At 45.2% G+C, this 16,153-nt stretch overlaps 7 protein-coding genes across 8 annotated transcripts; 5 read left to right on the forward strand and 2 right to left on the reverse strand.

Moving 5' to 3' along the window:
- Window positions 1–433: 433 nt before the first annotated feature.
- On the forward strand, window positions 434–1,989 carry LOC117143435. The gene is made up of 4 exons (XM_033308141.1): window positions 434–657; window positions 731–1,215; window positions 1,275–1,641; window positions 1,707–1,989. Exons 1-4 carry the CDS (start codon window positions 462–464, stop codon window positions 1,904–1,906), a joined length of 1,248 nt encoding a protein of 415 aa, XP_033164032.1. The 5' UTR covers window positions 434–461; the 3' UTR covers window positions 1,907–1,989.
- Window positions 1,990–2,198: 209 nt separating this feature from the next.
- LOC117145345 lies at window positions 2,199–5,615 on the forward strand. The gene is made up of 7 exons (XM_033310961.1): window positions 2,199–2,613; window positions 2,906–3,420; window positions 3,480–4,039; window positions 4,092–4,315; window positions 4,367–4,857; window positions 4,923–5,289; window positions 5,347–5,615. The coding sequence occupies exons 1-7, from the start codon at window positions 2,277–2,279 to the stop codon at window positions 5,532–5,534; spliced, it is 2,682 nt and encodes an 893-aa protein (XP_033166852.1). The 5' UTR covers window positions 2,199–2,276; the 3' UTR covers window positions 5,535–5,615.
- Window positions 5,616–5,943: 328 nt separating this feature from the next.
- Window positions 5,944–9,376, forward strand: LOC117144141. Its single transcript, XM_033309167.1, has 7 exons — window positions 5,944–6,330; window positions 6,624–7,138; window positions 7,201–7,760; window positions 7,822–8,072; window positions 8,130–8,620; window positions 8,676–9,042; window positions 9,105–9,376. Exons 1-7 carry the CDS (start codon window positions 6,036–6,038, stop codon window positions 9,317–9,319), a joined length of 2,694 nt encoding a protein of 897 aa, XP_033165058.1. The 5' UTR covers window positions 5,944–6,035; the 3' UTR covers window positions 9,320–9,376.
- On the reverse strand, window positions 9,329–10,549 carry LOC117144142 (heme oxygenase 2). The gene is made up of 3 exons (XM_033309168.1): window positions 10,284–10,549; window positions 9,718–10,223; window positions 9,329–9,662 (listed from the first exon to the last, which is right to left on the reverse strand). The coding sequence occupies exons 1-3, from the start codon at window positions 10,438–10,440 to the stop codon at window positions 9,435–9,437; spliced, it is 891 nt and encodes a 296-aa protein (XP_033165059.1). The 5' UTR covers window positions 10,441–10,549; the 3' UTR covers window positions 9,329–9,434.
- Window positions 10,550–10,631: 82 nt separating this feature from the next.
- LOC117144143 (transcription initiation factor TFIID subunit 12) lies at window positions 10,632–11,926 on the forward strand. Of its 2 annotated transcripts, XM_033309171.1 has the most exons (3): window positions 10,632–10,743; window positions 11,125–11,359; window positions 11,431–11,926. In XM_033309171.1, exons 2-3 carry the CDS (start codon window positions 11,204–11,206, stop codon window positions 11,749–11,751), a joined length of 477 nt encoding a protein of 158 aa, XP_033165062.1. In that variant the 5' UTR covers window positions 10,632–10,743; window positions 11,125–11,203; the 3' UTR covers window positions 11,752–11,926. The 2 variants fall into 2 exon arrangements, with proteins under 2 accessions (XP_033165062.1, XP_033165061.1); XM_033309170.1 differs by lacking the exon at window positions 10,632–10,743 and having other exon boundaries at window positions 10,965–11,359.
- A 268-nt stretch (window positions 11,927–12,194) lies between these two features.
- On the forward strand, window positions 12,195–15,371 carry LOC117143010 (zinc finger protein 91). Its single transcript, XM_033307375.1, has 5 exons — window positions 12,195–12,420; window positions 12,488–12,900; window positions 12,956–13,862; window positions 13,921–14,502; window positions 14,556–15,371. Exons 1-5 carry the CDS (start codon window positions 12,289–12,291, stop codon window positions 15,330–15,332), a joined length of 2,811 nt encoding a protein of 936 aa, XP_033163266.1. The 5' UTR covers window positions 12,195–12,288; the 3' UTR covers window positions 15,333–15,371.
- On the reverse strand, window positions 15,367–16,091 carry LOC117143018 (peptidyl-prolyl cis-trans isomerase FKBP2). The gene is made up of 2 exons (XM_033307396.1): window positions 15,904–16,091; window positions 15,367–15,840 (listed from the first exon to the last, which is right to left on the reverse strand). The coding sequence occupies exons 1-2, from the start codon at window positions 16,048–16,050 to the stop codon at window positions 15,571–15,573; spliced, it is 417 nt and encodes a 138-aa protein (XP_033163287.1). The 5' UTR covers window positions 16,051–16,091; the 3' UTR covers window positions 15,367–15,570.
- Window positions 16,092–16,153: the final 62 nt, after the last annotated feature.

Raw genomic sequence — 16,153 nt, forward strand, 5'->3', positions numbered from 1 at the left:
AAACGATGGGTGTATTTTAACAATATGAGCAGTATCAAAAGCTTTTGGAGGCTCACCGATGCATTTGATTACAGGGAGGCAGATATTTTTTAAGAGCTACTATATTAAGGCAGATAATTGAACCAAGGCTGCAAGTCATTGCTGAAAAAATCATCGTAACAATGAACCTGCAAAAAAAAGCTCAGAGCTGATCATTAGAGTTCGAGCAGCAAGATCTAGACGAGTGTCTAGAACGGCTGATTAGACGCTTTTTTTTAAGTCGTTCGGTCATGAATGTGATTCTTGCATCACGAACAATCACCGATCCGAATAAACAGGTCCACCCAGATCGAAAGCGACGGACTTTAGCCATCTAACGAAATGGAACCAAAGCTTTAAGCTGAAAAGCTCCCTGTGATGATACCAATAAAAGGCAGCCCCACACGAAACTGAGCAAATAGCAACGCCAACAGGTGAGCGATATGGTTCAGGGAACAGAGGACATTGCCAACGAGCCCATTCCAGCGTGGCTGGATCAGCAAAAATTCGAGCCATTTCTGGATCGTGATTTTCCGGATCTCAAGAAAATTAAGTCATTCCGGATAGAACCCACTTCGGGAAAGGGTGAAAACTACACAACGCTGCTGTTGAGAGCGAATTTCGAATTGGAATTGAATGGTAAGTAATGAGAAAAAGTTAGAATAATCTGAGATTTTAAATGTGTAATTAAATAAATACCCTGTTTTATTAGATGGCTCACAGCAGAGCATTTCCTACATGGCTAAAATCTTGCCCAATTCCGGAAACCGGGAAAATGTCGCCAGCTGGAAAGTATTCGATAAGGAGCGCAACACCTACGGCAAATACATTCCCGAGTTTGAGCAGATGTACAGAGATGCCGGAAAGAAGATTTCCTTTGGACCACGTTACTATGAATCCCAGATTGAATTGGACGAGGAACTGATCGTACTGGAGGATCTGGGCAAACGGGGATTCAGGAATGTTTATCGCCAAAATGGCTTGGACATTCAGCATACGGAGGCCACCTTGGAGAAACTGGCCCAGTTCCATGCAGCATCCGCTGTGCGATTTGAGCTGAAAGGAGCTTATTCTGAAGAATACAATCGAAACCTGTGCAGCGAAGAGGATAGCTTTAAGGAGTTTCGAGAAAACCAATTGAAGGCCTACGTCGATGCGTTTCCTCTTTACAATGCCTCTCACTTGGCAAAGGATGTGGTAAGGATACTTTTGAAATACCCTTACCTGCAGTCATGGTAATCCAAGTGAATTTGCAGCATGCCTATGGCAGCCAAGCGGATGATATGTTCCAATCATTTGCGCCCAAGATCGAGGGAGAATTCCGAGTGCTAAATCATGGGGATGCCTGGTGCAATAACTTTATGTACCAATATGATGAGGCGGGCAACCTGGCTGAGGTAAATTTTGTGGATCTACAAATGAGTAGGTTCTCTTCGCCAGCCCAAGACCTTCTCTACCTGATACTCTCCTCCACTCAACTGGACTTAAAGATAGCCAAGTTTGATTACATGATCAAGTTCTATCACGAAAAGCTCATCGAGAGCCTTAAGCTGCTCAAGTATCCGAAACCAATGCCTACGCTTAGAAGCCTACATCAATCGATCTTCATCCACGGTGACTGGAGTAAGTCAATCACTGAATAATCAGCTATCTATAAGATACTAATTTGCATTCCTTTGAAAAACCAGTACTGCCAATTGTGTCCATTCTGCTACCCATTGTCCTAATCGATGGCGGTGATGATGCCAATATGGATAGTTTGATGGACGGCGAGGGAGCTGGTGACAAGTTCCGGAACAACATGTTCAAGAATCCCCGCGTCATTAGACACCAAAAAGAGATTCTGCCCTGGGCCCATAGAAGGGGTGCCTTTGAAATCACCAAATAAGTGTGTGTAAACTGTTGATATTATGTTTGTAAGTAATTAAATAAAAGCGGTAGATAAATATAATTTCATTATCAGTTCATAAACCATTATCACCGGTTTTGTTAGAGGTGTGTGTGCTACGAGTTTATCAGCTCAATAGCTCTTATCACTGAGTATATTCTACTATATTTGAGTGGAAAGCACTCACTCAACGAATAGCTCAAACACTCGTATACGACGCTGATGAAATAATTAAACCATATCAACACGACGATCTGAACGGCATAACTAGAGGGGAACTTTGGCTGCCAAACATCAGTTCACAGCCATTCCCGCAGCCAAACGGACGTACGGAATTCGCGAGTTCTAGTCAAACCACTCTCGCCTCACAATGGGACTGCGTAATTCCAAGTCGAAAAAAAGCTATGAGGTAGCTTCCGCCGGCGACCTGAATCAGAAAAAGGCATCAATAAACAGTTCTGGCTCATCTAACGCAAAAATTGAGGGGTCAACCACTACGGCTGACCCGCCACCACCACCAAGCCCTATAATTGAGGAGCCCAATTTGGGGCCAGAATGGTTGAATCAAACACAATTTGAGGAATTACTCAGTGCCAATGTGGATCAGTTCTCCAAGATAGTGGGCTTCCGGGTGAAGCCAGCCATGGCACCGGGAGAAAACTATGCCACGTTGATGCTAAGGATCAGCATAGATGTGGAGCTCACTGGTAGGTCTTCCCCCTGGGGACGAGACATTCCCCATGTTATGACCATAGAATCTGATAATTTCCACAATCTGTCGCCGAAGAAGGCGCCATAATTGGCGGCCTTTTTTCCGCGTAGACTGGCGATAAGTAGTATCTTCAATTTATTTATAGCCAGTTCACTACTAATGCCTGCCATTTGGGTCATTTGCTAGCAATAGCAAGTGCATGTCCAACAATAATTAGCTTCTAAGCCAAATGGTTTTGTGGTGAATATTTCAACTAACGAGCTTTTAAATTCTGATCTCTCAACTAGACAAGAGCACCAAACTGGTCTGCTTCATGCTGAAGGTTCCGCACAACACCCCCCAAATGGAACAGATGTTGGCCATGGCCAACTTCTTCAATAGCGAGAATAAAGTCTACTCGGATATATTGCCAAAATTGGAGGAACTTTACAAGGCCAAGGGGCTGGACATCAACTTTGCTCCGAAAGCCTTCAAGCTGGACTCCGAAAAGGAGCCCAAATTGGCCAACACTGTGCTGATGAACGATCTGAGTCAGGAAGGGTTCAAGAACCTAAATCGCCTGGAGTGCCTCAACTTGGAGCAAACGAAGTTCGCACTGAATAAACTGGCCCAGTTCCATGCAGCATCTGCGATGAATGTCCAGGTGAATGGACCCTATGCAGATCAATTCGTTAATGGAGTCATGGGTGGAAACAAGGATGTACTAATGGCTTTCTACGAAGGAATGATTGCCTCCTTCCGAACGGCTTTCATGGCCAATTTGAAGAACTTCAAGAACGGAGAAGAGTTTCGCGAAAAACTGGTAAAATTTTACTCTCATTAATTAGCAAATCAAAGACTAAAGATAACACATTTATTTAGGAAAAGGCATTTGTTCAGATTTTCTTGGACTTTGAGCACCTTATGAAGGCCGATCCCGATGAGTTCAACGTACTGAACCATGGAGATTGCTGGATGAACAATCTCCTGTTCAAGCTGGACTCAAAGGGGGAAGTGCAGGACATGCTGTTCGTCGACTTCCAGAACCCCAAATACGGCTCACCCACTCAGGACTTGTTTTACCTCATCCTTACGTCGGTGCACATGGACTACAAGCTGGATTACTTTGAATACTTCATCAGGCATTATCATGAGCAGTTGACCAAGCACCTCGATTTGCTGGGTTTCACCGGCAAGCAGCCATCTCTCCGGGAACTGCACATGCTGATGTACAAACATGGAAGTTGGGCAGTGTTCCCCTCGATCAGTGTGCTGCCAATTGTGCTCTTGGATCCCAATGAGTCAGCCACTTTTGAGAATTTCCTGGGAGACTCCGAATCCGGCGCCAAGTTTAAGAACCTTCTGTACGCCAACAAACGTTATCACGGCTACATTGAAAAATTGCTGCCCTGGCTGGACAACAAGGGATTCTTGGAGGCCTAGTAAGCTTAATGCAATCTAATTCTCCCTTCATTGCTCATAATTTATTTGCAGCTTCATTAATCAGGTGGTTGCGCCTGAAACGCCCTCATCGGAGCAACCTGACAATCCCAACCAAATACTGGACTGGCTAAATGTCAGCGATTTTGCAGAAGTCATTTCATCCGCCGAACCGAAGTTCGAAAAGATTGTGGGCGGATCTTGGTCTTCAGCAACCAAGCCAGGTGACAACTTCGCGTCCAAGCTCTTGAAGATTGACATCGAGACCCAACTGAAAGGTACGCAGTCAAAAGTGTGAGAGTGGGTTTAATCAAGGAAATCCCATGCAGATAACACTTCCAACACGTTCTCCTACATCCTGAAAGTGATGCCACAGGCCACGCCCGACAACTTTACGGACGTTAATATGTTTCCCAAGGAAAGGGAAATGTACCGGAAATATATACCTGCCTTTGAGCAACTCTATAAGGATTCAGGCTTGACAGTCACATTTACTGCCAACTCCTTCGTCCTGAATAAACCAATCAAGGAAGAATATTTGCTAATGGAAAATCTGCTGACCAAAGGCTTCAAAATGGCAGATCGCATGAAAGGTTTGAATATGGAGCACACAAAGAGTTCCCTGAAGAAACTGGCCCAATGGCATGCTGCTTCCATTAAGTACAAGGAGCTAAATGGTGCATACCCTCCGTTATATAACGATGGAATCTATATTGAACAGACTAGAGATGTATTTCATAACATGTTTGCCTCGGCCAAAGAAGCTTATATTCGGATATTCGAAACTTTTGAAGGCGCTGATGAATATTTGCCCAAACTGGTAGATAATTTCACTGTAGTACTATATGTTTCAATTACTAACCAAGTTCTATTTGTTTATTGAAGGAGTGGATTATAGATAACCATGTGGACCAGGTCATGGAAGATGCCAAGATCAATGAGCAAGCGTTTAATGTGCTTAACCATGGTGATGCCTGGATAAACAACATCATGTTCCAATACGACACGGAGGGTCGTCTCAAGGAAACCTATTTGCTGGATCATCAGAATGCGAAGTACGGCAATCCAGCGCAGGATCTTTACTACTTCCTAATCAGTTCTGCGGAGCTGGACATCAAGGTCGATGAGTTTGACAATCTGATCCGATTTTACCACGAAAACTTGGTAGAGCACACGAAATTGTTGAAATACAACGGATTCGTGCCCTCACTAAGTGAACTGCACACCATATTGATAGAGCATCCGGCATTCGGTACGTGATATTAGGTTACATTATAAGTATTTCACTCACGACTATTTTAATTTACAGCTGTCGGCACAGTCATCAGTACTCTTACTGTTTGCCTAACCGATGAAGGATTCAATCCGGAATTATTCTTTGTCGAGACCCCGGAATCCGAAGCCTTTAGAACCAAACTTCTTGGCAACGAGCGTTACAAAGCCCATGTGGAAAAGATTATGCCTTGGCTCAACAGGAGGGGTCTCCTCGATCCTTGAAAGAGTTAGCAAAATTGTGTTATTATATGTGTTATATATGTGGAAAAGTTGAAAATACACTGTATACACTGTTATTTATATATACAAATATCTATTCTGCCTACGCATTTCCTATGGGTTTGGATTAGACAAAAAGATACACTTCAGACTGGTGGTAACACTCAATCCTTCTAATCAAGAAGACAGTAACTGATAAAGAACACCAGTTGCTAGTTAAACCTAATCAACCCAATCATTCTTATCGAATTGATAGACTTAAGTTCACGGCTATCGCTCTTAACGATTAGTTATAAAAACGAGTAAACTTCTAAAAACTGATGAAATAACAAACGTTTGTTTAATACCAATTTGCTATCGAATCTAACCAGTGATTAGAAATGCATAACTTGGAAGCCCAGTCGTGTGCCGCAAACCAGTTCAGCGTCGATCGCCAAGCGGAACGGACGCAAATCCCCAGAGGAGACTACTATTTCGTTATATTCAAGCAGCTAGAACGATAAGATGGGATTGAGAAATTCCAAGGAAAAGCAGAGCCATGAAGTGAAAACTTCGGAGCGAGCACAAAAAGCCCAGGTGAACCCTGAACCCCAAGCTCCGCCCAAAAAATCTGAACCAGAGGTGGATCACAGTGATTTGGTGCCCAAGTGGCTGAATCAAACGCTATTTGAGGAATTACTCGCCGCTAATGTGGATCAGTTCTCCCAGATAGTGGGCTTCCGGGTGAAGTCCGCCATGGCACCGGGAGAAAACTATGCCACACTTATGCTGAGAATCGGCATAGATGTGGAACTCACTGGTGAGTTAGCTGCGCACTACTATTTATAGCACCAATTTGGGACAATCTCGTAAAGCCCGAAATAAAGTAGGTGGGTGGGTGTTTGCCTTCGTGTAGGTCGACGATAAGTTATCAGGTGTAGTACCTGTACTCTTATCATTATGGTCAGTTGACAATAAATGTTTAGCGATTGATTTGCTTTTCACAATGACAATGCTGATATTTAGCTTACTGACCGACTCAATAGCCCTTTTATTATGCCAGAAATGTGTGGAATTTTAAGTACGTGATTTAACTATATTATTAATTTTTAGACAAGAGCACTAAGCTGGTTTCCTTCATGATGAAAGTGCCACACGATACTCCACAAATGGAACAAATGATGAGCGTTGCCAACTTCTTTATCAGCGAGAACGCAGCCTACACGGAGATTCTCCCGAAAATGGAGGAGCTCTATAAGGCCAAGGGCCTGGACATCAAATTCGCTCCGGAAGCATTCAAACTGAATGCCACCAAGGAGCCCAAGGTGGCTAACACGGTGCTGATGCACGATCTCGGTCAGAATGGTTTCAAAAACATAAACCGATTGGAGTGCCTGAACCTGGAGCAAGCCAAGTTCGCATTGACCAGACTAGCACAGTTCCATGCAGCGGGAGCGACGATGGTCCAGGTGCATGGACCCTATCCCGATATATTCGTAAACGGCGTGATGGGAAGCAACAAGGAAGCTATCATGGCATTTATGGAGGGCATGTTGGGATCCTTTAGAACGTCGTTTATGGCCAATCTGGATAAGTTCAAGAACGGAGAAGAGTATCGGGAGAAGCTTGTAAGTGGTTATAAATATAAATAGTCCTCTCTAGTTATTAGTATTCTTACCAACATTATTAGGAAAAAGCACTGACTGGCCTCACTATGGAGTTCATGAAACTTGGTATCGTCGACCCCAACGAGTTCAATGCTCTAAACCATGGTGATTGCTGGATGAATAATCTTCTGTTCAAGATGAACTCCAGCGGGGATTTGGAGGATATGATCTTTGTCGATTTTCAGAATCCCAAATACGGCACTCCCGCCATGGATCTGCTCTACTTCATCATGTCCTCGGTTCAAATTGAGTACAAGCTGAGCCACTTTGACTTCTTCATCAGGCATTACCACGAAGCACTGGTCAAGCACTTGGGCATTTTGGGATTCACTGGACGAAAGCCATCGCTGAGGGAATTGCACCGAACGCTCATCAAGTACGGCGGATGGGTGCTATTCCCAACCATCTCCGTGCTCCCAGTGGTTCTCTTGGACCCCACTCAGTCGGCCACATTCGACAACTTTATGTCGGACACTGCGGATGGGGTTAGTTTCAGGGATAGTTTGTATGCCAACAAACGTTATCAGGGATACATCGAACGCATTCTGCCTTGGTTGGATAATAGAGGCTACTTGGAGGTCAGGTAAATATTTCCTAAATTACATTTTAGCAAATGGATGAATAATATCACATATAATATCTAGCACTGACCCCCTGCCATTCGAACTGCAGGCTGCCTTGAAGCCGCAGCAGCCACAGCAGCCACAGCAGCCACAGCCGGAGAATACGGATCAGATCCCGGACTGGCTAAGTGTTGACGATTTCAAGGACATCATTTTATCCACAGAACCAAACTTCGAGAAGATCTTAAGCAGTACTTCGAAGTTGGCGACGAAACCTGGCGACAACTTTGCTTCCAAGCTGCTGAAGGTGGAAATCGAGGCGCAGTTAAAAGGTAAAGTACTTTAAATCCTGAAATATTTAATATTAAAACCAATCATTACCCATACAGACAATAGCGTGAAGACCTTCTCGTACATCCTGAAAGTTCACAGCGACAATGACGCGATCAACTTCTCCGACTTTAACCTGTTTCCAAAAGAGATCGAGGTTTACAGCACATATGTGCCCGCCTTCGAGCGTTTCTATAAGGATGCTGGCCTAGCAGTCACCTTTAGTCCAAAGTCCTTCCGACTCAGCAAGGACGTCAGCAAGGAGTACCTGCTATTGGAGAACCTGCAGCCGAGTGGCTTCAAAATGGTCGATCGCATGATTGGAATGGACTTGGAGCATACCAAGTGCACGCTGAAAAAGTTGGCCCAGTGGCATGCAGCCTCTCTGAAGTACAAGGAACTAAATGGACCCTATCCGCCCAAATACAACAATGGCATTTTCACGGAGCAAACGGCACCTATATTTAAGAGTATGTTTGTTAACACTAAGAAATCCTTTATAGAAGAAGTGGGCAAGTTTGACGGCGTGGATGAGTACCTGCACAAAATGGTAAGTCACTTTACTTAGTTCTTTGTAGCTAACTTAACAAAACCATATTTTGCAGGCAGAGATCTTGGATACGTATGTTGACAGAACACTTGAAGATGCCAAAATTAATGAACAAGAGTTTAATGTGCTCAATCATGGTGATGCGTGGATAAACAACATCATGTTCCAATACGACTCAAATGGTCGCGTCAAGGAAACCTTCCTGCTGGATCACCAAGTCACCAAGTACGGAAATCCTGCCCAGGATCTGTATTACTTCATAATGAGCTCCACTCAACTGGACATCAAAGTCGATCAGTTTGATTACCTCATCCGATGGTATCATCAAAACTTGCAGGAGCACGCTAAGCTGTTGAACTACAACGGATATATTCCCTCGCTAAAGGAGCTGCACGTCATTCTGATACAGCACCCCATTTTTGGTAATTTATAAAAGGATTTGAGATTTTTAAATTCCTCTGACTGATTTATGTTTCTCTTTAAGCTGCTGGAACTGTGCTCACCACCTTGTCGATGTGCCTTAACAAGACAACTGATGACTTTACCACTGATAGCTTTTTGGGAAATGACGAGAATGGCAAATCACTGAGGGCATTATTGTTTAGCAACGAACGTTACAGGGCCAATATAGAGCGTGTCATGCCTTGGATAAATAGGCGAGGACTGCTTGATAATTTTTCCAACGGAATTTCCCAATAAATACTTTGCTTCAGACAAATTTCAGGTTATTTACTATTTAACAAACGACTAAATAAATGTGTGATCACAATTCTAACTTGCTCAAGAGAGCTTACATTTGTATTCCCTACTTTTCTTACTTGAGAGCAAATTTCACGGCCACTACAATACTTGACACAAAGATTAGTGCGAGGGCCAGCTTCCTAAGATTGGCACGATTCACACCTTTGATGGTCCGCACTACTTCTATATTTAAGCGAAATACGTTACGACTCTCCTCAATAAAAGCAGCTCGCAAATCATCGTCAAAAGCTCCGTAGTGATTGTTGAAAACGCGCCTTAGTTTAGCCTTCAAGACGGAGATCTGAAAGTGGATATAAAGACAATGGATTTAAGGAACAATGTAAAAAGCGACGCACCTTCTCAGGAAAATATGTGGCCTCACATCCCGGCGGACAAATGGTAACCTGGGCAGGCATGGGCCTGGCCTCCAAGTCGTCTTTGTCTACAGAGCCATCGGCAGCTCTGGCGGTGGCCAACTCTGCCTCTTTGTCGGCCTGCTTCTGCTGCTCCTCGTCATCGTTCTTTGAAAAGATCCACATCTTACGAGCGATCATACGCTTCTTCTGCAACATTTGTCCGCCGGACATCAGAGCCATGTACATCTGATAGGAGTAGGCAAACAGCAAGAGTTCATTCTGTGCGGCAATCTTCTCCAGGTGCTCGAGATATTTCTGAACCGCCGGGCGAATTTCGTAGTCCTTCCTCCAATCGGAACCGTAGAAATAGGCGAAATCCCTTTCGAATGCCGCTGTTCTGTGGAATTCTTTGGGCAACAGGCGCTCCGGCAGATGGGTCTCAAAGAATTTGTACAGTTCGTAAAAGGCCAGGAGTCCATCGTACCAGACTTCGTCATCTGAAAGGGCTGCGGAAGAAGAGGAATATCTAATAACTTATACTAATATCCAGTAATCAATCAACGAACCAAGTGCGAACTTTGCATTCACTAGAACATCAGTAAGATTATGCACATCTTTTGTGGCTTTACGCAACTCCTTTGTGAACGCCATGTCCACGAATTCCACATCCTCCACATTCTCGGGGACCTGACTGTCCGCTATTGTTTCTTCGCTCGCTGACATGTTCCTTTTGCGCAGCTATTGTTCCCAATTACTAAGTAAAATATATTCCTTATCTACGTGATATTTGCAAAATACGCCGTCTTTGTTTTGTTTTGAACTCCACGCCAGTGTGGCTGGCTAACGAAAATATACTGAAATTAAACGTAAATATACCAAACTGCTTTATAGTACCAGCGGGCATTTCAAGTAGCCTGCAACTGGTCATACTGTTGATTTGGCTGTAGTTGCTCCGCTTATTTTTATTTTGTTTAGTAATTTAGGAAAGTAATAGTTTAAGATCAAAGTGTTAAAACCGCAATAATTGTAAGTGTGGCATGCGCTAAGAGCAACTGCTCAGTAACACTTTAGTCTTAGTAAACACACAAAGCGACGGATTCTTAAGACCGCACGCGTGAAATTGACCACTACTATTCTTTTACTTACATTTCGCTTGCAACTAAACACCCGCACAAACACAAAAACCGACTGCAGTTGAAAAAGCAGGACGACACACAACATAAACAGCAACAACAACAAGTACAATAACGCTTTTGGCTTTGGTTCTGCACTCTTACCCACTCCCAAAAATCTGCCCACCTTACTGTACTTTTCCCAACCACTTCCCACCAACCTACCTACCACCCTCTTGATTTGACTCTGAAGAAACCCAAAAGCAATGTCGGATCTCTTTACCACTTTCGATAGCAACGGCGTCGCCGAACACCACCTGCACCACAACCACAACTCCACATCGTCCGCCAGCGGACAGCTCCACGACCCACCCATGGCCTCGCCCTCCCAGCACAGTCCGATGACCAACAACAGCAACTCATCCTCGCAGAACGGCGGTCCGGTTTCCGGCTTGGCTACGGGCACCCCATCTGGTGGTAGCAAGTCATCCAATCACACATCATCCGTCGCCGGCTCCGAGAACACTCCCGTAAGATGCGTGCCTTATGGAGTGCACACGGAATACGCCTTGGTCTAGTTAAACTCTCGTCCCAATTACAGATGCTAACCAAACCGCGTCTCACAGAACTGGTCCGAGAGGTGGATACCACCACGCAGCTGGACGAGGATGTTGAGGAGCTTCTGCTTCAGATCATTGACGACTTTGTCGAGGACACCGTCAAGTCGACGAGCGCCTTCGCCAAGCACCGAAAGTCCAACAAGATCGAGGTGCGCGACGTGCAGCTGCACTTTGAGCGGAAGTACAATATGTGGATACCCGGCTTCGGTACGGACGAACTGCGTCCCTACAAGAGGGCAGCCGTCACGGAGGCGCACAAACAGCGCTTGGCCCTCATACGGAAAACGATCAAGAAATATTAGAGGATTGGATCGAATCGGGTCGAGGCTCTGTTTTGGTTTGCCGGATTTTGCGTATGCTAATCGTGCACACGCCACAAACTATTTTAAGCTCCAATTTAGATTTAATAACAAATTATCGTCGCTCTATTGTAGATTTATTGTAATAAAAGTGCACTATTGATTTCACATTCAACAATTGGTCGCCGTCAACATCAACTTTTAAGTCGTGATTTTTAACAAATCACAGTTTCTAACGGTTCTGTAATATTTATGTTTATTGTTTGTCTGCATTACATTGACTTATATTTTATATAATTAAACGAATTATGCAATTTAATTTAATAATAATGGTTTAATATTTGTGTTTAAAAATAAACAGCGAACTCAGCTGAACGCACCCACATAATTAGTGTATTTTTAAATAACTTGGTATTTTTTTAAAGACCAAACGGTATTTTCCATCTTTCGCGTCAATGTCATACCATCAATAATGTTGATTTTCTGATTGTTGATTTAAAATTAAAAAGCTTTCAATTGGCCAAAACAAATTTGTTCGCCATGAAGCTGCCGGTGATTTGTCGCACGTGCGACTCCACGGACACCGACAACCTTCTGAAGCTGGCCACGCCCTCGAAAAAGTATCCGGACAAATTGCTTTCGGAGATTTTATGCGAGCTAACCGAAATCAATGTAAACAAAGTTTTAAGAAGCAAAATCTAAGAAAAATGCAAACTAAAATGAAACATTTACCTTTCAGCTGGATGCAAACGGCAGTCAGAAACTTCCGCAATGCTTGTGCAGCGGATGCAGCAAGAAATTAATGGGTGCCTATTGCTATGTGAAACAGGCGCTGGCCGCCAACGAACTTCTAATGAAACATCTAAAGAACGGAGCTGCTCCAACGTCAACCGACTGTCTGCAGGAGGCACCGATGGAGCTGTGTGCTGAGCAGCATGTGGAAGTCAAGCTGGAGACTGAAGATGAGGACTGTGGAGAAAATGATGTTACTATCACTTGTTCCGAGCTACCGGAACCGGACGAAATGGACATGGAGAGCAAAAAGTCGGTGGACCCACTGACCATGATTGAAACTGTGAAGCTGGAAATGGAACCAAGAAGCGTGGAGAAGCCAGCGTATGACGAACCCACATCGGACTTTGAAGACGAAGAGTGGGTGACAAATGAAATTTCACAACTACTTTATTTTAAGCATCAATCTTTGCAGCTCCCTGGATAATTTGCCACTGTATAATCGCATTCAAAGGTGGAAAACAGGAAGGAAATCGGTATATAAGTGTCAGGACTGCCCTAGGAGTTTTAAACGATTCGATTTCTTGAAACGCCATGAAATGCGCGTCCATAAGCCAGAAACCCGATTATATGACTGCTCCCTTTGCATTCGCAAGTTCAGCCGCAGCGAAGCCCTCGAAGCACACCTAAAAGTTCACCGGAATTCAAAACGATCAGCCAACATTAGCGAGCACAAGAAGGCCAAGGCCGTGGATTTGAATCTCTGCAAACCGCATGGTTACAAGCTGATTGAGTGCATGATCTGCCAGAGCCAATACAACAAGATTGCTGATCTGCGAAGGCATTTGGAGGAGCACCCCGATATCGTTAGCCTGTGCGGACGCCCAAATATGGAGCCCCATGAGCTGGCAGAGCTGTTTTATCCCGATTCAAAGGACCTCAGTGAGGAGCAGTTAATTAACTTGATTCGCAAGGATCTGGATGCGGGTATCTATCAGCGTTTCTATTCGATAACGAACCAAAGTGGCTACGAAATGGATCTGGACAGCTCGGAGACGGACAGCGACCTGGACGGAGATCCCGATGACCAGCACAAGAGGCGAAAGATGTCGCGCAAAGCCACCTACAGCTGCGAGCTGTGCCAGCAAAAGTTCCCGCGAAAATATCAGCTTTATGACCATCAGCGACAAAGTCACAGTTGGTCAGACGCTCCTCACGTCTGCGGGCGATGTGATGGTCGTTTTGTTAGTCTGCAACTGCTGCGCCACCACAACGAGTCGCAGTGTAGGAATGCACAAAAGCGATTTCTCTGCCACAAATGCCCGCTACGCTTTCGCTGGAAACACAACCTGAAAACACACTTCCGCGAACACAGGATTACAGTAAGTTACTCTTAGAATCGTTAAAGATACAGACAGATTGCATTTATGCATTTTACAGAATCAAACGTTTGAATGTTCCGAGTGTAAACGGGTCTTTGACAAAAAGAAATCCCTCACCGTTCACCTGCTTAGCGTACATGCGGAGGAATCCAAGCTGATTCCCTGCCAGTGGTGCAGTCGCAAATTCTATCGGCACGACTACTTGGTAAAACACCTGAAGCGACACGGTTTGAAAGAGCAGGACATTCCCTTGGCAGAAACATTGATTGCTGCCACATCGCGGCCAAACGGAGCGAAGCGCATTACTTGCCGCATGTGCAACCTGCATTTCGAGCGTATTGTTGATCTGCGAGCCCATATCCAGTTGGAGCTTAAGCTATCCCTGTCGCTACACCAGAGCTACGACTCCCCGCACAATTATTCAATAACAAACGAGTCTGGCTTTGAGCTGCAGCTGGAGGATTCGGAAACCGAGGACGAGATGCAGCCCGGTGTGGGCAGTCGTCCCGTATATATTTGTGAGCTGTGCAGCGTGCAGTGCAAGCGGAAGTTCGAAATGATCCAGCATCAGCGGACAATGCATCGCTTTGACAAAATGCCACACGAATGCGACGACTGCATCTTTAAATGTGTCTCCAAGGTGAGGTTTTAAATGTGTATAGATACATTATGTCAATTTCATTATTGCTTCAGAGCATTATGGACCACCACCGGCAAGGCCAGTGTAGTAGTACAGAAAAGAAGCATCCATGTGGCAAGTGCTCCTACAAGTTTATGTGGCCAGAGAACCTGGAGCAACATATTCTCCTGCAACACAGCAAGTCTTCCGTCAGCAATCCGGCTGGCGTCAGACACACGCAAGGGACCGGTGACCTGGAAAAGGATGCCACTGAGGACGGAGTACCGCTGCTACAGTGTCCACACTGCGATCGCACGTACCAGATGAAGTCGCGCCTGAACAATCATATTCGCGATGTGCACATAAACGGCGACCGCAAGCGCAAGGAGGCCATCAAGCGCTTCCTCTGCTCCCTGTGCGGAATGGAGACGAGATCAGCCGCCGCTCTTGTGACCCATATGCGACGCCACACTGGCGAGAAACCCTTCAAGTGCGATCTGTGCGAAATGGCCTTTCCCCGGCACTCAGAGCTGGCCTCGCACCGCCGGATGCACACCGGCGAGAAGCCATTCCACTGCACAGTCTGTGGCAAGGACTTTGCTCGCTCAGATAAGCTTAAGCGTCATATGCTCACGCACAGCGGTCTGAAACCGCACAAATGCACCTACTGCGAGAAGAGTTACCGCCAGGCTAAGGACCTGAAGCTTCATCTCCAGCAGCACACCGGCGAATGTCCTTTCGTGTGCGGCACCTGCGGCGAGCGCTTCATCCAAAGCAGCACGCTGGAGAAGCATCGGTTGATGCGGCGTCACTTCGACGAGGTGGAGGCGTGGCTGAGGCGCCAAAAGTAAGGAGCTCATGCAATAAATACAATTTGGTCTAGTATAAAAGGAATGACGTTATTATTTATTGGTCGTGGCGTGCAACGCTTCAGTAACAAAAGAAAACAACTAAATGATTTAAAGGGATTGATATTAACGGTAAAATGGTAATCACTACTTTAATTATTTGAGCATTAAATGTTTATGACTTTAGTTGAAAGTAAACTTTGGGTATAGCACGGAATGACTATTTGTGGCCCTTTTCGCTTTACAGCTCTTCAGATCCAGAGCGCGGTTCGATTTTTACCAACTCCGTATCGAAGACGAGCACCGCATTGGGAGGAATCTTTCCACCACCCGCTCCACTGGCTCCGTATCCCAGCTCGGGAGGAATCGTCAGCTTGCGCTGCTCACCCTCACACATACCAAGGATTCCCTGATCCCAGCCCTTGATCACCTGCCGAGCTCCCAGGGTAAAGGAGAAGGGAGTGCCGCGGGAGTAACTGCTGTCGAACTCGGTTCCATCCTGCAGGGCTCCCTAGAGTGATTCCAAATTCGGGGTTAGGTCGGCTAGAGATCTTCCTTATCTGATTTCCCTTACTCTGTAGTGCACGTGGACGAGATCGCCGCCCTTGGCCTTCCGGGTGCAGTTCTCCACCCGCTTCTTAATGCCGATCTTCACCTTTGGATCGCTGGCAGCGGTGGCGGCCACAAAAGCGCAGATTAACAAAATATAAGTTAACTTCATCTTATCGCAAGCCAGTATCAAAAAACACTCGCGGTTCAGTGTGACCAGAGAGCTACAATAATTCCAGTTGTTCCCACTGCATCCATAAAACCAAATAAATATT

Source organism: Drosophila mauritiana, chromosome 3R (genome assembly GCF_004382145.1).
Source record: "Drosophila mauritiana strain mau12 chromosome 3R, ASM438214v1, whole genome shotgun sequence".
Taxonomy (NCBI): domain Eukaryota; kingdom Metazoa; phylum Arthropoda; class Insecta; order Diptera; family Drosophilidae; genus Drosophila; species Drosophila mauritiana.

Coding starts and splice junctions, on each gene's coding strand:
- LOC117143435 (XM_033308141.1), top strand. CDS start 462: ATGGTTCAGGGAACAGAGGACATTGCCAACGAGCCCATTCCAGCGTGG. Junction 658..730: donor TTTCGAATTGGAATTGAATG/GTAAGTAATGAG, acceptor CTGTTTTATTAG/ATGGCTCACAGCAGAGCATT. Junction 1,216..1,274: donor CTCACTTGGCAAAGGATGTG/GTAAGGATACTT, acceptor GTGAATTTGCAG/CATGCCTATGGCAGCCAAGC.
- LOC117145345 (XM_033310961.1), top strand. CDS start 2,277: ATGGGACTGCGTAATTCCAAGTCGAAAAAAAGCTATGAGGTAGCTTCC. Junction 3,421..3,479: donor AAGAGTTTCGCGAAAAACTG/GTAAAATTTTAC, acceptor ACATTTATTTAG/GAAAAGGCATTTGTTCAGAT. Junction 4,040..4,091: donor AAGGGATTCTTGGAGGCCTA/GTAAGCTTAATG, acceptor ATTTATTTGCAG/CTTCATTAATCAGGTGGTTG.
- LOC117144141 (XM_033309167.1), top strand. CDS start 6,036: ATGGGATTGAGAAATTCCAAGGAAAAGCAGAGCCATGAAGTGAAAACT. Junction 7,761..7,821: donor AGAGGCTACTTGGAGGTCAG/GTAAATATTTCC, acceptor TATAATATCTAG/CACTGACCCCCTGCCATTCG. Junction 9,043..9,104: donor GATACAGCACCCCATTTTTG/GTAATTTATAAA, acceptor TTTCTCTTTAAG/CTGCTGGAACTGTGCTCACC.
- LOC117144142 (XM_033309168.1), bottom strand. CDS start 10,440: ATGTCAGCGAGCGAAGAAACAATAGCGGACAGTCAGGTCCCCGAGAAT. Junction 10,224..10,283: donor GAATGCAAAGTTCGCACTTG/GTTCGTTGATTG, acceptor CTTCTTCCGCAG/CCCTTTCAGATGACGAAGTC. Junction 9,663..9,717: donor CCACATATTTTCCTGAGAAG/GTGCGTCGCTTT, acceptor ATCCACTTTCAG/ATCTCCGTCTTGAAGGCTAA.
- LOC117144143 (XM_033309170.1), top strand. CDS start 11,096: ATGTCGGATCTCTTTACCACTTTCGATAGCAACGGCGTCGCCGAACAC. Junction 11,360..11,430: donor CCGGCTCCGAGAACACTCCC/GTAAGATGCGTG, acceptor TCCCAATTACAG/ATGCTAACCAAACCGCGTCT.
- LOC117143010 (XM_033307375.1), top strand. CDS start 12,289: ATGAAGCTGCCGGTGATTTGTCGCACGTGCGACTCCACGGACACCGAC. Junction 13,863..13,920: donor TCCGCGAACACAGGATTACA/GTAAGTTACTCT, acceptor TGCATTTTACAG/AATCAAACGTTTGAATGTTC. Junction 14,503..14,555: donor TCTTTAAATGTGTCTCCAAG/GTGAGGTTTTAA, acceptor TTATTGCTTCAG/AGCATTATGGACCACCACCG.
- LOC117143018 (XM_033307396.1), bottom strand. CDS start 16,050: ATGAAGTTAACTTATATTTTGTTAATCTGCGCTTTTGTGGCCGCCACC. Junction 15,841..15,903: donor TCGTCCACGTGCACTACAGA/GTAAGGGAAATC, acceptor GAATCACTCTAG/GGAGCCCTGCAGGATGGAAC.